General features: G+C 41.5%; 1 protein-coding gene across 3 annotated transcripts in view; it reads right to left on the bottom strand.

Annotated features, from left to right (window-relative positions):
- Positions 1-15,702, bottom strand: part of KAT2B (lysine acetyltransferase 2B) — a 44,520-nt gene that overhangs the window by 25,526 nt on the left and 3,292 nt on the right. For all 3 annotated transcript variants that reach the window (XM_077916255.1, XM_077916256.1, XM_028751177.2), the window contains exons 2-3: positions 5,469-5,595; positions 1,233-1,378 (exon numbers count right to left, since the gene is read on the bottom strand). In XM_077916255.1, coding sequence (XP_077772381.1) covers positions 1,233-1,378; positions 5,469-5,595 — 273 coding nt within the window. The remainder of the gene's footprint in view (positions 1-1,232; positions 1,379-5,468; positions 5,596-15,702) is intronic.

Here is a 15,702-nt window from a genome sequence, read left to right as displayed (position 1 = left end):
CGGCTGGGGAGGGCGGGATATAAATAAAATTTATTATTATTATTATTATTATTATTATTAAAACTGATAAATGTTTAAATTATCAATCACCTCACGGTCACTTTCAGCAGCAGACAAGCCAAAATGCATCCAAATGAGACTTTTGGTTTTGGGTTTGGCTAATCTGACAGTCCCAGATTATTTGTATTCACTATGACTCAGCACCATGCTTTGGATTGTCCTGAATATCACCATTTGGCACTCCAAGCCCAAAGTATCCAATGAAGCCATCCTGTTTGTGCAAGAACTTCTGCTTGTGCAACGGAACTTTCCCCTCCTCCTCCTCCTCCCCACATGCCCCAAATCTGTTCTGCAGGTTCCCTGAGGCCTCTGGAGGAGATCTGCAGAGGGCATGTGGCAAGAGGAAAGGGAGGGCAAGAGATCCGTGCACCAAAGGGATGTCTTCACTGGATAGAACCTATGGTTTGCAACTACAACAATTATACAATAATATAATAATAAATTTTAATTTATACCCCGCCCTCCTCGGCCAAGGCCGGGCTCAGAGCAGCTAGCACCAAATATGAATTACAATAAAACATAATAGAAAAACAACAACAGCAACAACAACAACAAATAAACAATTAAAATACAGCTTAAAATGCAGCCTCATTTTAGTAGTAGTCTATAAATCAAGACCATAATGGGAGGAAACATCAGATCTTCACCCGAGCCAGCTATCCATGCTAGTCCTACATGGGCCAGCAAAAAAGCCAAGGGAAAATTTATATACCAAATCCCATATAAGGGGTCAGAGTGAGTCTAAGCCGAAGGCCAGGCGGAACAGCTCCGTCTTGCAGGCCCTGCAGAAAGATGTCAAATCCCGCAGGGCCCTAGTCGCTTGTGACAGAGCATTGCACCACGTCGGGGCCAGTGCTGAAAAGGCCCTGGCCCGACTTGAAACCAATCTAACCTCCTTGAGGCTTGGGACCTCCAAAGTGTTGTTATTTATGGACCTTAAGGTCCTCTGCGGGGCATTACCTACAGACTCTGTCATATATAGAGGAAAAGCACTACGCCTTGTATGAGTCAAGCCCAGAATTACCATCACACTGGATCCAAGCCAAATACAGTCCACTAATTGATGGTAACATTGCTCCGTTTTTGCATCTATCTCTACGGATGTTTTACATAAGATAACAGCAGAACTGAATGTATTCCGGGAAACAAAACAAAAACTACCGGCGACTTGCCTTGAACAAGTAAAAGTAGACTTGCTTGGTATCTGCATCTTCTTCCTTGTGAACACAGGCAAAGAGATACTCGACATCCAGCACAATCCCCAAGAGCCTGTTCATTTCGTCTTCAGATACATTCTCCAAATGGGAAACGTGAGCAGCTAAACAAACAAGTAAATCCAAAGCTTAAAGGGAAAGACCTGAGCAAATGGAAGCATTTATCTGTTCTTTGTTAAATTGGCCTGTCTCAGGAATGGGCAGCAGACACACATAAGCCAAAGCGAAGTCATGGAGAATCTTTTTTTCAACCCGCTAGAGATGCTATCACAGACACTAATACATCAAGTATTTTCCACATCCAAACAGTTACTGTCAGATTTGCACCCTGCTGTGTTAACCTAAAATCAGTATTTGATGCGGCAAAAGCTGTACTATTATTTTCTATTTTTATTTAACACTTGAAACAATAACAAAATTTCAAATATAAAAAAACCACACAATTAATATTGACTCCCCTCCCCCCCCCCACTTCCATGGTGCATTTTATTACATTCTTTTCCACCACATATTCTAATTTCTCCCCATTTTATATCTCGGTATTTTTAACTGCTGAATTTATTCTATTACTGTTAACTTTTTTAAAGTGCTTGCAATATTTCTCCAAATAATCTATAAAACATTTCCAATCTTCCTCGAATGGTTTTTTTTTAATCCTGATCTCTTACTCTTATCTGTCCATCTTGCCCTTTATATATATTCTATTAGCTTCATCTACCATTCTTCCTGTGGACGCGGGTGGCGCTGTGGGTCCACAGAGCCTAGGACTTGCTGATCAGAAGGTTGGCAGTTCGAATCCCTGTGACAGGGTGAGCTCCCGTTGCTCAGTCCCTGCTCCTGCCAACCTAGCAGTTCAAAAGCACGTCAAAGTGTAAATAGATAAATAGGTACCACTCCGGTGGGAAGGTAAACGGCGTTTCCGTGCACTGCTCTGGTTCGCCAGAAGTGGCTTAGTCATGCCAGCTCCCTTGGCCAATAAAGCAAGATGAGCGCTGCAACCCCAGAGTCAGTCATGACTGGACCTAATGGTCAGGGGTCCCTTTACCTTTTACCATTCTTCCTTCGCTGGTATTGTATCTTCCCTCCAATTCTGAGCACACACCATTCGTGCTGCTGCAAAAACTGTATTAGCAGTGGCTGATGACATGTTGAGGTTGCTGTGTCTTACCGAGAAAGAAGGGTGCAAGATAGCAGTGAGGCCAGTGCAGAGCGAACACAGCAGTAAAGCCCATTTGTGGCTCCTGTAGGGTGTTTGCACTGTGCTGACCTCCCTGCCACCCTCCTGCTCTACCTCCCAGTAAGTCACAGCAACATGACCAACCACAGGGCAGGTGAGCACTACCATCCCACCACACTGTCCACTGCTGATTATTAACCATTATGTGTAGTAACTATAGCGTAGGGCATGAATCAGTCCTGTTTTCTTCTGTTTCAGAAAATGTTATCTCTCCTGTCCATTACAGTGTGCCATTTAGATTCTCCATAGCTGGGCGATATAGTGATATATCATCCAAAACCAGTTTGAAGTCCATGTTGTGATATTGGTTTCATAATTTTTGACGCGGCAATATATCACAAACCATGGTGTGTGTGTGTATGCTACACAAAAATCACAATGTGGGGGAAACTGTGAAGCAAGCCAAAGCTTCCGTTGATTCCTGCAGCCCCTGTTAACTCTGCTGGCTCAGCTCTCCCCTTCCTCTTGCAAGGAGGCAGAGAATCACAATGAGGGAAAAACTGTGAAGCCACCCAATGCCTCTACAAGAGCTCCATCTTTATTTCAAACATTGTGATATATTGCACTGTTTAGCTGGTGATATATCACAATGCTGAAAACCAGATATTGCCGAGCCCTATTGTATAACATATCTTTGCAATAAGAATGTTCCTAACAAATTCATATGTGAGAGATTTCTGTATGTCTGCTAGTAGGAAAGCGATCCGGTTACAGTTTAGATATGTGAGGAGTCCCCAAACCTCTCCGGAATAATATTGTCAACCTGAGATTTCTCACTTATTTCATTCTATGGCGCATTTAGGTCTCAGGGATTTGCAAAAGATTATTTGCAAGATCTCTGGTGTAACTTTATTGGAACAAATTAGTTCTCCTAAATGTCATCAGGCTACCCTAAGAACGCACAGGTGCTATAGCGTAAAAACTTGGAGCAAAATTCTTTCCTAGGCTACAGGAAGCATATCCCTGAGAACCGAAGAAAAGCAAATGCTTCAATGTCTTAGAAGCTTAATAAATGGCAGTTGTAACCACCTAACAGCAGGAGGCTAATTGGGAAATTAGTTACACTGTCATTTTAATGACAGCAGGGTCTGAACTGTGAAGACACTTCTGTTATCAGCTCCTATTCTCAATAGATTATCTATTCTCTCCAAAGGAGAGAGAAAGGAGTCCGACATTTCTGAGCCTGTTCAGACTCAAGGTCTTATTGTCCCTGCAGATCTAACCAAATGTATTCAGGGGCTCTATGTTGTTATAAGAAAGCAATTCTGTTTTCCATTCTACGGTATTTAAACTTACCTCCAATCCTCACAAATAAAGGGAATATTAGAGAATACCTTACTACATAGATATTCAGCAATCATTAGCATACTAGTCATAGAACGCTGTTTTAAATTTTAATATATTTATGTTTGGGGTACATCAATATTGAATTTTAGCAAACTTGTACATTTTGCAGCTTTCTTGTGGAGCTGTGGCTATCAGTTTTTGGTACAAAATTGCCTCCCTAGATCTGCTGAAGAAACTGCTAACAAACAACAGCAGAATGACATGACATATCTTTTAATCCTGCTTCTTTGTTACTTCTTGTTTTCCATACTTAGTTGAGCCGCGTAGGTATATGCATAATCTTCAGATTTATTTTGTTTTTGCAGCTGAACACATCTTGAGTCATTTAAATGTATTTTGTTCACATTTCCGTGATGTGACAGGAAAACACTGTTCCAAGAGTCTGATCTGGGAAAGCTATTTCATGCACTGAAATCCTGAATCCGTACCCAAATCCAGGTTGATAGATCTAGCAAAACAAGCAGCCATGGAGGGCGTTACATTTGAAGAATAAGAAGAAAAACCCTATATATGTAGTTTGACTTCTTGGATCAGCTATTTTTGCTTTAAGGTTTCAAACTGCAGCCTTGAAAATAACTTTGGAAACTGACCCATACCATAAAGTTATTTATGGTGCTTTCCCCCCTCTTTTGGTTATTACAAAGAATTTTGAAGTGCTACATGAATCAGGTATTTCATCTTCCTAAAAAAAAAAAAGAAAAAAAGTGTGCAGGTGAGTTATGTCCATGTGCTGCACAACTGCACATAAGCGCATATATGTAACAACAAAAATAGGATTTTTGCCCCTCACAGTACATTATCATAATAATTATGAATCTAGAACAATAATAATAATGATGTGTTTTCCACGTAAGGAATTCTGAGTGCAGAACTTGAGAGCCACAATACATTAGAGGCTTTTGTTGTTGTTTTTAAAAAATAATTTTACTACTATCCAGAGTAGTAGCAACAGATAACCATAAATTGGGAAATTCTACTTGAAAATGTTTGCATTACATTCTCTTTATATAATGATTTTACTTTAAAATTGTTTAATTGTAAGAATACCAACAAATATTAATAGAAAAAAGGAGAAGAATGATAACTAAAAAGAGAACAAAAATTTATGCACTGTCTCTGCAGAACTACTGAATATCTGGTCTTGGTTCTACCCTTGTGCTCAGCTTTAGCATATTTTCAAATACACAGTATATTTAGGTCCATTTGTTTTTTCTTAATTTACTCAATTCCCCGAACCTTTGGAACTGGGTAGGCTATGAACTTCAATTAAGTGCACCATGGGAGTGCAGAGAAATACCAGTACCCGAAACTTTACTGTCGGTCAACTTTCGTATTTGGTTTGTATTTATGTGCTTAAGCCAAAATTGTTGTTTTGTTTTGTTTTATTGCAATAACTGAATTTATCCTGTATTTGCTTAATTTCTGGATTTTGTTATTTTGAATAATAACAATTCTGAATAATATTTGTGGGTTTTTTATGTTTCTCCGTTTTAATGTTGCAAATGGGTTTGCTGTGAGCCGCTTTTGGGCACAGCTTACTGTGGGGAAAGCGGCGTATAAGTAATAAATAAACAAACAGAAATTCCAGAAGAAAATGCTACAAAACCTACCTAGTGCATGATTACAGCTACGACATGGTTCGTTAAGACTCACAACCGCCTGCTGTAGTTCTGCTCTGGGTGGAGTTGGAGGTGGGTTAGGGCTTTTCCAGCCATTACATTTACAAGATTCCTCAGCCTGTAATTTTAAGAAAGTGGGGTGGGGGGAGAGAGAGGGAGACAGAGAGAGAGAGATCGTACAAGTTTAAAGAATGTATAAACATTCCCCATATTGCTAGTAATGCTAGGAAAGGAGAGCTTTTACATTGCCACAACACAGCTATTTTCTTGACTTCTGTAAGATGCGCTTGTGTTTATTCACAAACACAGAATAAGAACATAAGGGAAATCCTTCTGGTTCAAGCCAGAAATGAAATCCAGCATCCCTGTTCTCAGTGGCCAACCACATTCATATGGGAAGCCTGAAAAGCAAGACCTGAGCCCAAGGGTCAGCAATCTTTTTCAGCCGTGGGCCGGTCCACCGTCCCTCAGACCTTGTGGTGGGCCGGACTATATTGGGGGAGGGGGGAATGAACGAATTCCTATGCCCCACAAACAACCCAGAGATGCATTTTAAATAAAAGCATACATTCTACTCATGTAAAAAGACGCTGATTCCCGGACCGTCCGTGGGCCGGATTGAGAAGACGATTGGGCCGCATCCAGCCTCCGGGCCTTAGCTTGCCTACCCCTGCCTGAGCCCAACAGTTCTCAACCCACTTGTGATTCCAAGCAACTGGAATTCACTGGCTCTGACAATGGAGATAAAAGCATAACCGTCATTGGTAGTAGCCATCTTCTATGGCTATAAAGACAGAATATTACTCTATGCTCCTGCTCACATAAGGGGGAAGAAGGTGATATTCACCACCATCCCACAAACATCTGCTACGAAGGGCTGGAGGAGCCTGACGGAAAATAAGTAAAACTCACTTCCCTGCCATCTATCGTGAATGGAAGCCTCTGATGGATCATAGCCCCTTCACAAAAGAGTAACTCTGGATATAAGCCATTATATAAACATTACAAACAGTATATTCTATATGAAATTATATATTAGATGTGGAAGAAGTACTGGCTGAAAAAAAGTAGGCAACATCGTCAAAGGATCATTCTCCTAGCCATTAATGAACCAAAAGCTACAATGCAGTTCTGAGCATGCATTACATCTAATCATGATGTTATAGGTCAATGTTTTCTCACCCTTAAATGATTACACGTGCCAGAAATACTGTGGATTTCTACTGGGAAATTACCATACATTTTTAATGAAAATTTCCACAAAGGTTAACATTAAACCTTTCATTTGTTTTTCCTGGAGGCCACCAACATTCTCACTATCCCAAACGTAACATGCAGACAAAGCTTGGCATTGCTACTGAAGTAATTCAGTATTTTTTAAATTAATAAAACACATCATAACACACAACACCGTATTTTTAGAGATATACATTACTGCAAAATTTCCTATTAATATTTTAGTAGCTTGGACTACGCTATTTATGCTAGTAATGTGCTTTCGAACATACTACATATATTACAGGAATCTGCAAACGCCACACAAAAACTACTACTGTATCTTGCAGTCTTTCATGTCTCAATAAGATCAGGCTTTCCCTCTGATCCACGTTTGGATTTTGTTACCTCCCAGTTTAGGAGTTCTAACAGAAAGATCACTGGAATCTGTAACTTTTCATGTTTCAGAACAGAACATATCTGAAAGTTGTGCCAAAGCAACTTCTTTCCAACAACCATTTGTTTTATTTCACTTGCATGACAAATCTGTTGAACATTACAATGTGTTCATTTATTTATTTGCCCTTGGTATGAACTCTGTGTATGTGTATGATTGTTTTTGTGTGTGTGGAGGGGATTTGTTTGTTTGTTTTACTAAGTATGCCTGTTTTTAAGAAAAACACTGGAAGGGTTGCTGCCCAGGTTTGTAAAGGGTAAGCTTGCTGCTGTGGATCTGTAAATCATTGCTGTAAGAAAAATAAATTTAAAAGCCTCTGCATGGCGTGCGAGCGCGCGCGTACACACACACACACACACACACACACAGTTTCTCCCAAATATGAATAAGCACTTGATTTTAGAACACTGTGCCATAATTATCCCAGAGCCCCAAACCCATAAAGACTGAGTACCTACACAAAAATGTAGCACTGCACACTAATTAGCATCAGAGATGCAAACAGATGTACCAATATTGTAGTCGGAAGAGCTAAACTGCCAGGAATGAATACCAACCCTCCTACAGGAACGGAGAAAAAAGTGTTTTGTTTTGCTGGCAGGCATTCGTTGCAGCTCTCTGTTTTATTTCTAGCAAGCTAATTCTTGTTAAGCAACCAATCTCGGGTTCCGAAAAGGAAGGGATTGGGAGCAGAGATGCTCATATGCTTCCAAAGGCATCCTGTATCGAGGCCACTAAGGGCTTTATTTTTTTTTTTTATAAATTTTTTATTGCGTTTCTTTCCATAGTTTTATAGGTTACAAACAAATAACATAATTGCAAGAAACAAATTTTCCCTTTTTTTAACAACAAAAACAAACAAAAACAACTTGGACTTCCCCACCCCTTCCAATTCTGCGTTATTTAAATTAACAATGTCAGCATTTTGTTACCTTATTTCATGCCTTATTGTAACTTTCAAATGTTATGTACCCAAATTCGATATATTATATCTCAGTTTCAATGCCTTTAAAATAAACATAACATGTTCGATTCAAATTGTCTCCTTTTCTCTTTTATCACTTATTTTACAATTTACTTAATCATGATTGCAAAAGCATAACTTTTCCTAATCATGCACTATCTTAAGATTCATACAGCTTGTAGAATTTTTGCAAATAGTCTTTAAATTTTTTCCAGTCCTCCTCAATTGTTTCTTTATCCAGATCTCGGATTCTGCCGGTCAGTTCAGCTATCTCCATGTAGTCCATCAACTGCTTCTGCCATTCCTCCAGCGTGGGCAAATCTTGTGTCTTCCAGCTCTTGTGTCTTCCAGCTCTTGTGTCTTCCAGCCACTAAGGGCTTTAAAGATGAAAAGGGGCACTTTGAATGGTGCTAGGAAACAAACTGGAAGCCAGTAAGGTTCTTTCAGCACAGGTGCTTCCGCCAGCTAAGAAAAAAAGCCGCTGCGTTTTGTTTCTGAGTGGTTTTCAAAGGCAGCAAATGGCATTCAGATACAGCATTCTTGCTGAGGCCATATGCCTTCTGTTCTTGACCCCAGCAGTGAAAATATTTTGCCCTCAATAGTGAGTGCAGCATTCCTAAGGAGTTCAAATTACACCCCGCTGAGTGGCTTTTGAGTCTTTTGCAATGTTTCCTCTCTCGCGCAACTCAATAAAATGTCACTCCTCTGCTTTTCATTAGGAAAGAATGTATGAAATTACCTCTTTTGAGAACTTGAGAGTGATGGGAAGGAGCTGGGGAGAGTAGTTAAAAAATATTTAGTGCCAACGTTATGAAACATTGTGCAAATTGTACAGTATGTATATGAGGTTAAGAAATGAAGGCTGTGGGTGCTTAATAGAAGGGGTAGACAATGTGGTGCCCTCCAGATTTTTGGACTCCAATTCAAGAGAGCAGCCTGTCTCCTCAGGTTGCACAAGCTAGAAGCAAGAGGTGCAGAGAACTTTGCTGTTGATTTAGCTCATGCAGGAGATAGCTCAGTTGGTTAGAATGTGGTGCTGATAATCTCAAGGTTGCACACGCAGGAGATAGCTCAGTTGGTCAGAGTGCGGTGCTCATAATGTCAAGGTTGCACATGCAGGAGATAGCTCAGTTGGTCAGAGTGCGGTGCTGATAATGTCAAGGTTGCAGGTTCGATCCCTGTATGGGACAGCTGCATATTCCTGCACTGTAGGGGGTTGGACTAGAATATGATTCTCAGGGTCCCTTCCAACTCTAACGGTCTATGATTCTATGTACCGGTATATTCCACTGGTAAGTACGGCCCCAAAATAAGATACAACAAACTGTAGGGCATTGAATTGACTATGTGTGCTTTAGAGTGTTCCACAGAGTTTAATCCACTTGGGCAATGATCATCACTCTCTTAAACAAAGGAAGATTTGTCATGCTAAGGGATGATTACACAGACAAGGAACCATTGCTGAAAATGGCTCCCCTGTGTTGAGCTCCCCCCCACTCCCTCAGAATACGCCAGGTGATTCATGCTCCAATGTCACCACATTGTGAATTTCTGACCCCTGTTGGTAGGAAAATGTAGGACATAATTATGACAGCAGGATAAGAGCAAGCGATCCTACATGTTTGGGAGGAACTCAACAGGATAATGTCATTTGGGAAGTGGAGTGTAATGTGTTGTTCAGCCCTCAACATTCAGCCCACGAACTCAGTCAAGCCAAAGTACTTAGCTGAGCATGTCTTTGTTTTCTATAATTTACCAATTAACTGGATCATTGTGTAACTTTGCATTACTACCTTCCCTAAACTGAAACTCTAATCAATGAGGAGCCTTGGCTCTCATGAGTCGCCCACATTGGAAAATAAATTACCGTATGGATTTGGTTTATGATGAACATTTTTCTAATGATATGTGCTAGCACAATATATGGATTGCAGATTATATACACCACTCTCAAAGACCACTGTGATTAATCTATATATCCACCACATGTCTAATTATATCTACTGCCCTTTCTTCTAATAAATAGTAAACATTGAAGTGCTAACAATTAGGAAGATTAATGTAATAATGTTTTGGCTGTGATCCAGAGAGCTGTGAATCTACTTCTGTAAGCACAGAAGGACTGTATTTATTGCCTGACAAGCTGCTCTTGAAAACGAGAGAGTTTCAGACTGAGTAGGTGCTGCTGCTTCACCGAAGAGAGATTTAAGTGGTGAATTCAGGCTTGCCCAAAGAAACTCTCAATATCACAGTCTCCGAAGGTGTTTACGACAACAGGGATCTTTAATTTCCATTGAGATAGACACACAAATAATGAGACAGAGAGCACAAGTATTCAATTACTATCTTTCACATCTGAGACCTTCTGTACCAAAGTGCATAAGCTACGTGCACAGAGTCCTCAGTCCAACTCCAAAGGTCAAACTACAAGTGCACTGTTGGAAATCACGTCAAGAGTTTTACAATTCAGAATCACAGGCTTGGGTGGGCATCATTTAACATGTGGATGAGGGACCTTTTATCATGCCACGGGCTTTATTCCCATCTCAGTCACATGCCAGTGGTGTTGAGGGCCAAACGCAAATGTGGTTAAAGCAACAAATGTGATTTTTTTTTTACCTTTGGACAGTAGGCTCGTTTCTCTCTCTCTCCTCCATCCAGGCAAGAAAAAACAATGGATTTTTGTTGTTTTAAGAAACACTTCCAAAAATGAACATTCCCAGTATCTCCAGGACTGTTCGTGCATCACCAAATGGGCCTGATTCCTTATCTGCACCCATCCAACCATTTGCCATCTGCCCCAGTTTTTCCTGTAATTTTCCGATCCCTTCAGCCCTAACTGATGCTTCCAATTTGTTAAAAGTAAGCAAGTTATGCAGTTGCAAAGATTAATTCTTCATATTAATTACTGCTGTCAAACAAACGGCATAAAGAGGGATGAGATGTGGATACGCATGGACGAGAGAGAAGCAGACTCACGTTAAACTGTGCAACATGACAAATAAGAGACACTTGGAAATCAGACGCAAAGTATAAGATTAGATAGATAGATGATTAGATAGATAGATTAGATCAGATGCTAGATAGATAGATCCCCTTTCTGCCATTACATTTATGGTTACGTAAATGCTTGGGAGGGTAGCAGAGATTAGTTTGGGACACAGGTGGTGCTGTGGGTTAAACCACAGAGCCTAGGACTTGCCGATCAGAAGGTCGGCGGTTCGAATCCCCGCGACGGGGTGAGCTCCCGTTGCTCGGTCTCTGCTCCTGCCAACCTAGCAGTTCAAAAGCACCTCAAAGTGCAAGTAGATAAATAGGTACCACTCCGGTGGGAAGGTAAACAGTATTTCCATGCGCTGCTCTGGTTCGCCAGAAGCGGCTTGGTCATGCTGGCCACATGACCTGGAAGCTGTACGCCGGCTCCGTTGGCCAGTAAAGCGAGATGAGCGCCGCAACCCCAGAGTCGGTCACGACTGGACCTAATGGTCAGGGGTCCCTTTACCTTTATTTAAATGCTTGGGAGGGTAGCAGAGATTAGTTTGGTAGGTCTGCCCCCATTGATGTTCTGGTCGCGCTCTAATTTGGGGAAGATTATCTTCTAGAGTGTGAAGCCTTCTATATTCAAAGAAGCTCTCCAAACACATTTTAGAACCCTAGAAACTCAGGGTTCTAAAATGTGTTGGGAGACTCCATAAGGATTGGAGGCCCCCCACTTCAAAGCCGGCCCCCAAAGTTGGAGGGCAATGGAAACAGTGGCAGGGTGGAGCTATTGTTTTTATCCCTGCTGGTCCCCCTCAAGTGTTTACCTAACTACAAAGCTAACCCCCTAAAGAGGGCTAAAAGACAAACTGCATTCATTTATATCATAGTTTATGCTTAATGCTTGAACAAAAATAAACTCTCAGATCTGAGAACTTTTGAAATCAGTCTACAAAGGAGCCAGTGGGCTATACTCTCAAGAGTAGACCCCCCCCCCCATCAAATTAAGTTACTCCACTGATTCCAATGGATCTACTCTTGAGTATGACTTACAACCTGCTGGTTATTTTTATTTCTAATCCTCTAAAAACATTATGCAGAAACCTCCAAATGCATGCCAGTTATTTAAAAAAAACAGAAACAGTGGCATTTGCTTTCAAGCTTGCCTACAAAGGGGCAGTTTAAAAGGATTTTCTGATTTGAAATTTACCCTTTGACACTGAAGAGCATTTGGAGACATTGTACAGTGAACCACTCTAATCTAAGAGGAGTGAACTCCATTATGTAAAGTTCACAGGAAATATTAGTTCCCAAACACAGGAACATATCAGTACCCCAACACTACAGCACTCTTAAGGCTTATGTTCAGAGGAAGCCAACACAGTGCTGTCCAGATGTTGTAGACTACAACTTCCATCATCCCTGAGCATTGGCCGTGCTGGCTGAGGCTACTGTGATTTGTAGTCCATCAACATCTAAAGGGAACCAGAGTGCGCTGGTGACTAGAGTGAAATTCCCAGCCAATTCACTATAAATTACTTTTAAGTAAACTTGTTCAGAGCTGAGTTGCACGTGTACAAATGTTTTAACAAACAGTTCAACCTCACAACATAGGGTTGTTTCATGGATTAATTTATCAATGGAAAACTTTTGTCCCTGTTCTAGCAGCATGATTATTATTACTCCTATTACCCACAGACTATTACTGCATGACTCAGGGTATTGGAATGACAGGAGGCAGAGAGTGTTCCAGCAGGAACTAGCATCTTTTGAAGTATTATTTCCACTATTGGAATGTAGGGGATCAAAGCCGAATTATTTAAATTCTCATCCCCTATTGTAACTAAGCTTGTATAATCCAAGTCTAAATCTAACCAAAACTGTTCCCTATTTACACCCCCCATCTGTTGTTTCCTCTACATTTTAGGTTGTACGCTACTTGGAACAGAGAGCAGTATACCATGTAAGCAATGTGCAAAATGATGACATATATGTATATGCAAGATTTAAAGGCATTATTCTGCCAGTTTTACTAGCTCCTAATGCCTCATTGCCCTTATCGCCACTCTAAATATTACTGGTTAGAGGGACATGACAAGGTTAACTCTTCATTTTCTTACTTTTGTGTGCAGAGCACAGGGATTAGGCAGCAACTTCGAATGAAGTGCCTAATCTTATGATGATTTGGCCATTTTTAACAAGCAGGTCATGCTGTACACATTATCAGTGTTAAAAACAATTCCAATCAAAGAACGACTTTTTTATTTTTAGAAACTTCAGAGTACTAAAATGTTTCATAGCAAATTCTGGGGGTCAAACTATACCTTAAATACATGGTGTACAGCTAGTATTTAAATTAATAGTAGGTGTATGTGGAGGGACGTTGTAACCCAGAATTCCTGACACAGGGAGGGGGGATTACACCCTTCCTCACATCCTGACAGAATGCATCCCTCCCTCATGGGTGATGCTGTGCTCTAAACCACTGAACCTCTTGGGCTTGCTGATCAGAAGGTTGGCGGTTCGAATCCCGTTGCGCTGTCCCAGCTCCTGCCAACCTAGCAGTTCGGAAGCACACCGGTGCAAGTATATAAAAAGGTACCGCTGTGGTGTAAATGGCGTTTCCGTGCACTCTGGTTTCCGTCATGCTGTTTCATTGCACCAGAAGTGGTTTAGTCATGCTGGCTACATGACCCAGAAAGCTGTCTGTGGACAAACACCAGCTCCCTTGGCCTGAAAGCGAGATGAGCGCCGCAACTCCATAGTCGCCTTTGACTGGACTTGACTGTCCAGAGGACTTGACTGTCCAGAGGTCCTTTACCTTTTATACCTTTTTTTTTTTTTTAGCTTGGCAGGGGGAGGGGAGCTGTCAGTGGGAACTGGGCAGTGGCAAGGACTTTTATTGGGAATGCTGGGAAAAGTTCTTTATAATCTTATCTTCAGATTGCAGAGGGGATGAAGGCCACACCCAAGTACAAAGAAGATGCTGTCAATCTTATCTCGCTAGAGAATATACAGTGGTACCTCAGGTTAAGTACTTAATTCATTCCGGAGGTCCGTTCTTAACCTGAAACTGTTCTTAACCTGAAGCACCACTTTAGCTAATGGGGCCTCCTGCTGCTGCCGCACCGCCAGAGCCCGATTTCTGTTCTTATCCTGAAGCAAAGTTCTTAACCTGAAGCACTATTTCTGGGTTAGCGGAGTGTGTAACCTGAAGCGTATGTAACCCGAGGTACCACTGTACTGTGTATTCCAAATATGCTTGTTTCATTCACACATTGCAATATGAGGTATACAAACCTAGCCTTAGATGTAGCCTTGAGTGTTTGCAAACTAGTGTGATAAAGTGGGTTCGAATACAGGACTAAGACTTCGGAGAAACTGAACCCCACGCCCCTCACAGAGTGCAATTGGGCCAGACACCTACTTTAGTTAGGCTGTTCTAAGGATAAAATGGGCAAGGAGGAAGATGCACCACAATGAGTTTCCTGGAGAGAGAAAATTGTAAAAATAAAATAAATAATTTCCAAATTATTTATGGTTCAAGCTCGTTTTTACTGTAGTAAAGGAGAAGAGCAGGGGAAGATCCTTCACCTGTGCTCTCCTGCGGCTGAGCTTCGAGCTTCTCATACTATTGGTAATCTGGGTTTCCCGTCAGCTACAGGCTGCAAAAAAGGAACAAGCCACAGTCTCCACCTCCTTCAGCTGTCATCCTGTCAAAACAAAGGCTCTGTTGCCAAGACCAGGCAGAGGGAAAGGGGGGGGGGGGAGCTTGGGAGGAGTTACAGCTGAAAGCGCCCAATCCAAGCTTCTCCTTCTCCACTCTCCTCCCCAAGTACACTGGCACTGCACACAACTGGATACAGAGTGCTGGAATGGCTTTCTTGTGCAAACAAAAAAAGAAAGAAAGGGGGGGGGGATTGTTTATCTCTTCAAACAGACACACACAGCAGGCACTTAAAGGAGTTTGTCTCTGTGTTTACATGACAAGCAGCTGGGGCACCATTTTACCAAGCAAATAATAGAGTAAAAAAACAACGGCTGGTATAACCTGCTGGGCCTGAGTACTCTTTTCTTCTGAAAACACAATGTTCTGCCTGCTTCCCTCCCCCCTCTCCATATCACTTTCTCCAAAAAGATGCACTGACATCTCGCCTTTCTGACATGCATTCTCAATCCTGCGTTGTCTTACAACTGCCTGCAAATTGGTTCTTTTTCCTCCCTGTGCAGAGAACTGTGGAACAACTCCACTTAAACACTGTACACACATTGCAACCTTCAGTCTTGCCATGGGGCTTCCTTAAAAACAGAGCAGGGCAAGTAAGGGGCTTTTTTGGAAAGACCTTCCATTGGGCTGTCAAGTGGAAATGAGTCATACAGAAACTGAAGGCAGACAAAGTGCAGGGAAGGCTGAATTTCACCCAGTTCTGAAAGATGTCTCTCTTGCCAAGCTTGGGACATATGGCGCAAAAGCAAAGAACTGAGCAGCTCTAGCCATCCACAAAGTGCAAAGTACTCCCCTTCCCTTAAGTAATCACAACCTGTCCCACAATATGGATTGGGGAAGGGGTTTGGTTTGGATTACACCTTCGGGCGCCCTCCAAACCTGT

This window comes from Podarcis muralis, chromosome 12 (assembly GCF_964188315.1).
Source record: "Podarcis muralis chromosome 12, rPodMur119.hap1.1, whole genome shotgun sequence".
Taxonomy (NCBI): domain Eukaryota; kingdom Metazoa; phylum Chordata; class Lepidosauria; order Squamata; family Lacertidae; genus Podarcis; species Podarcis muralis.
The sequence above is the reverse complement of the archived record's forward strand: the minus strand, read 5'-3'. Positions and strand labels throughout refer to the sequence as shown.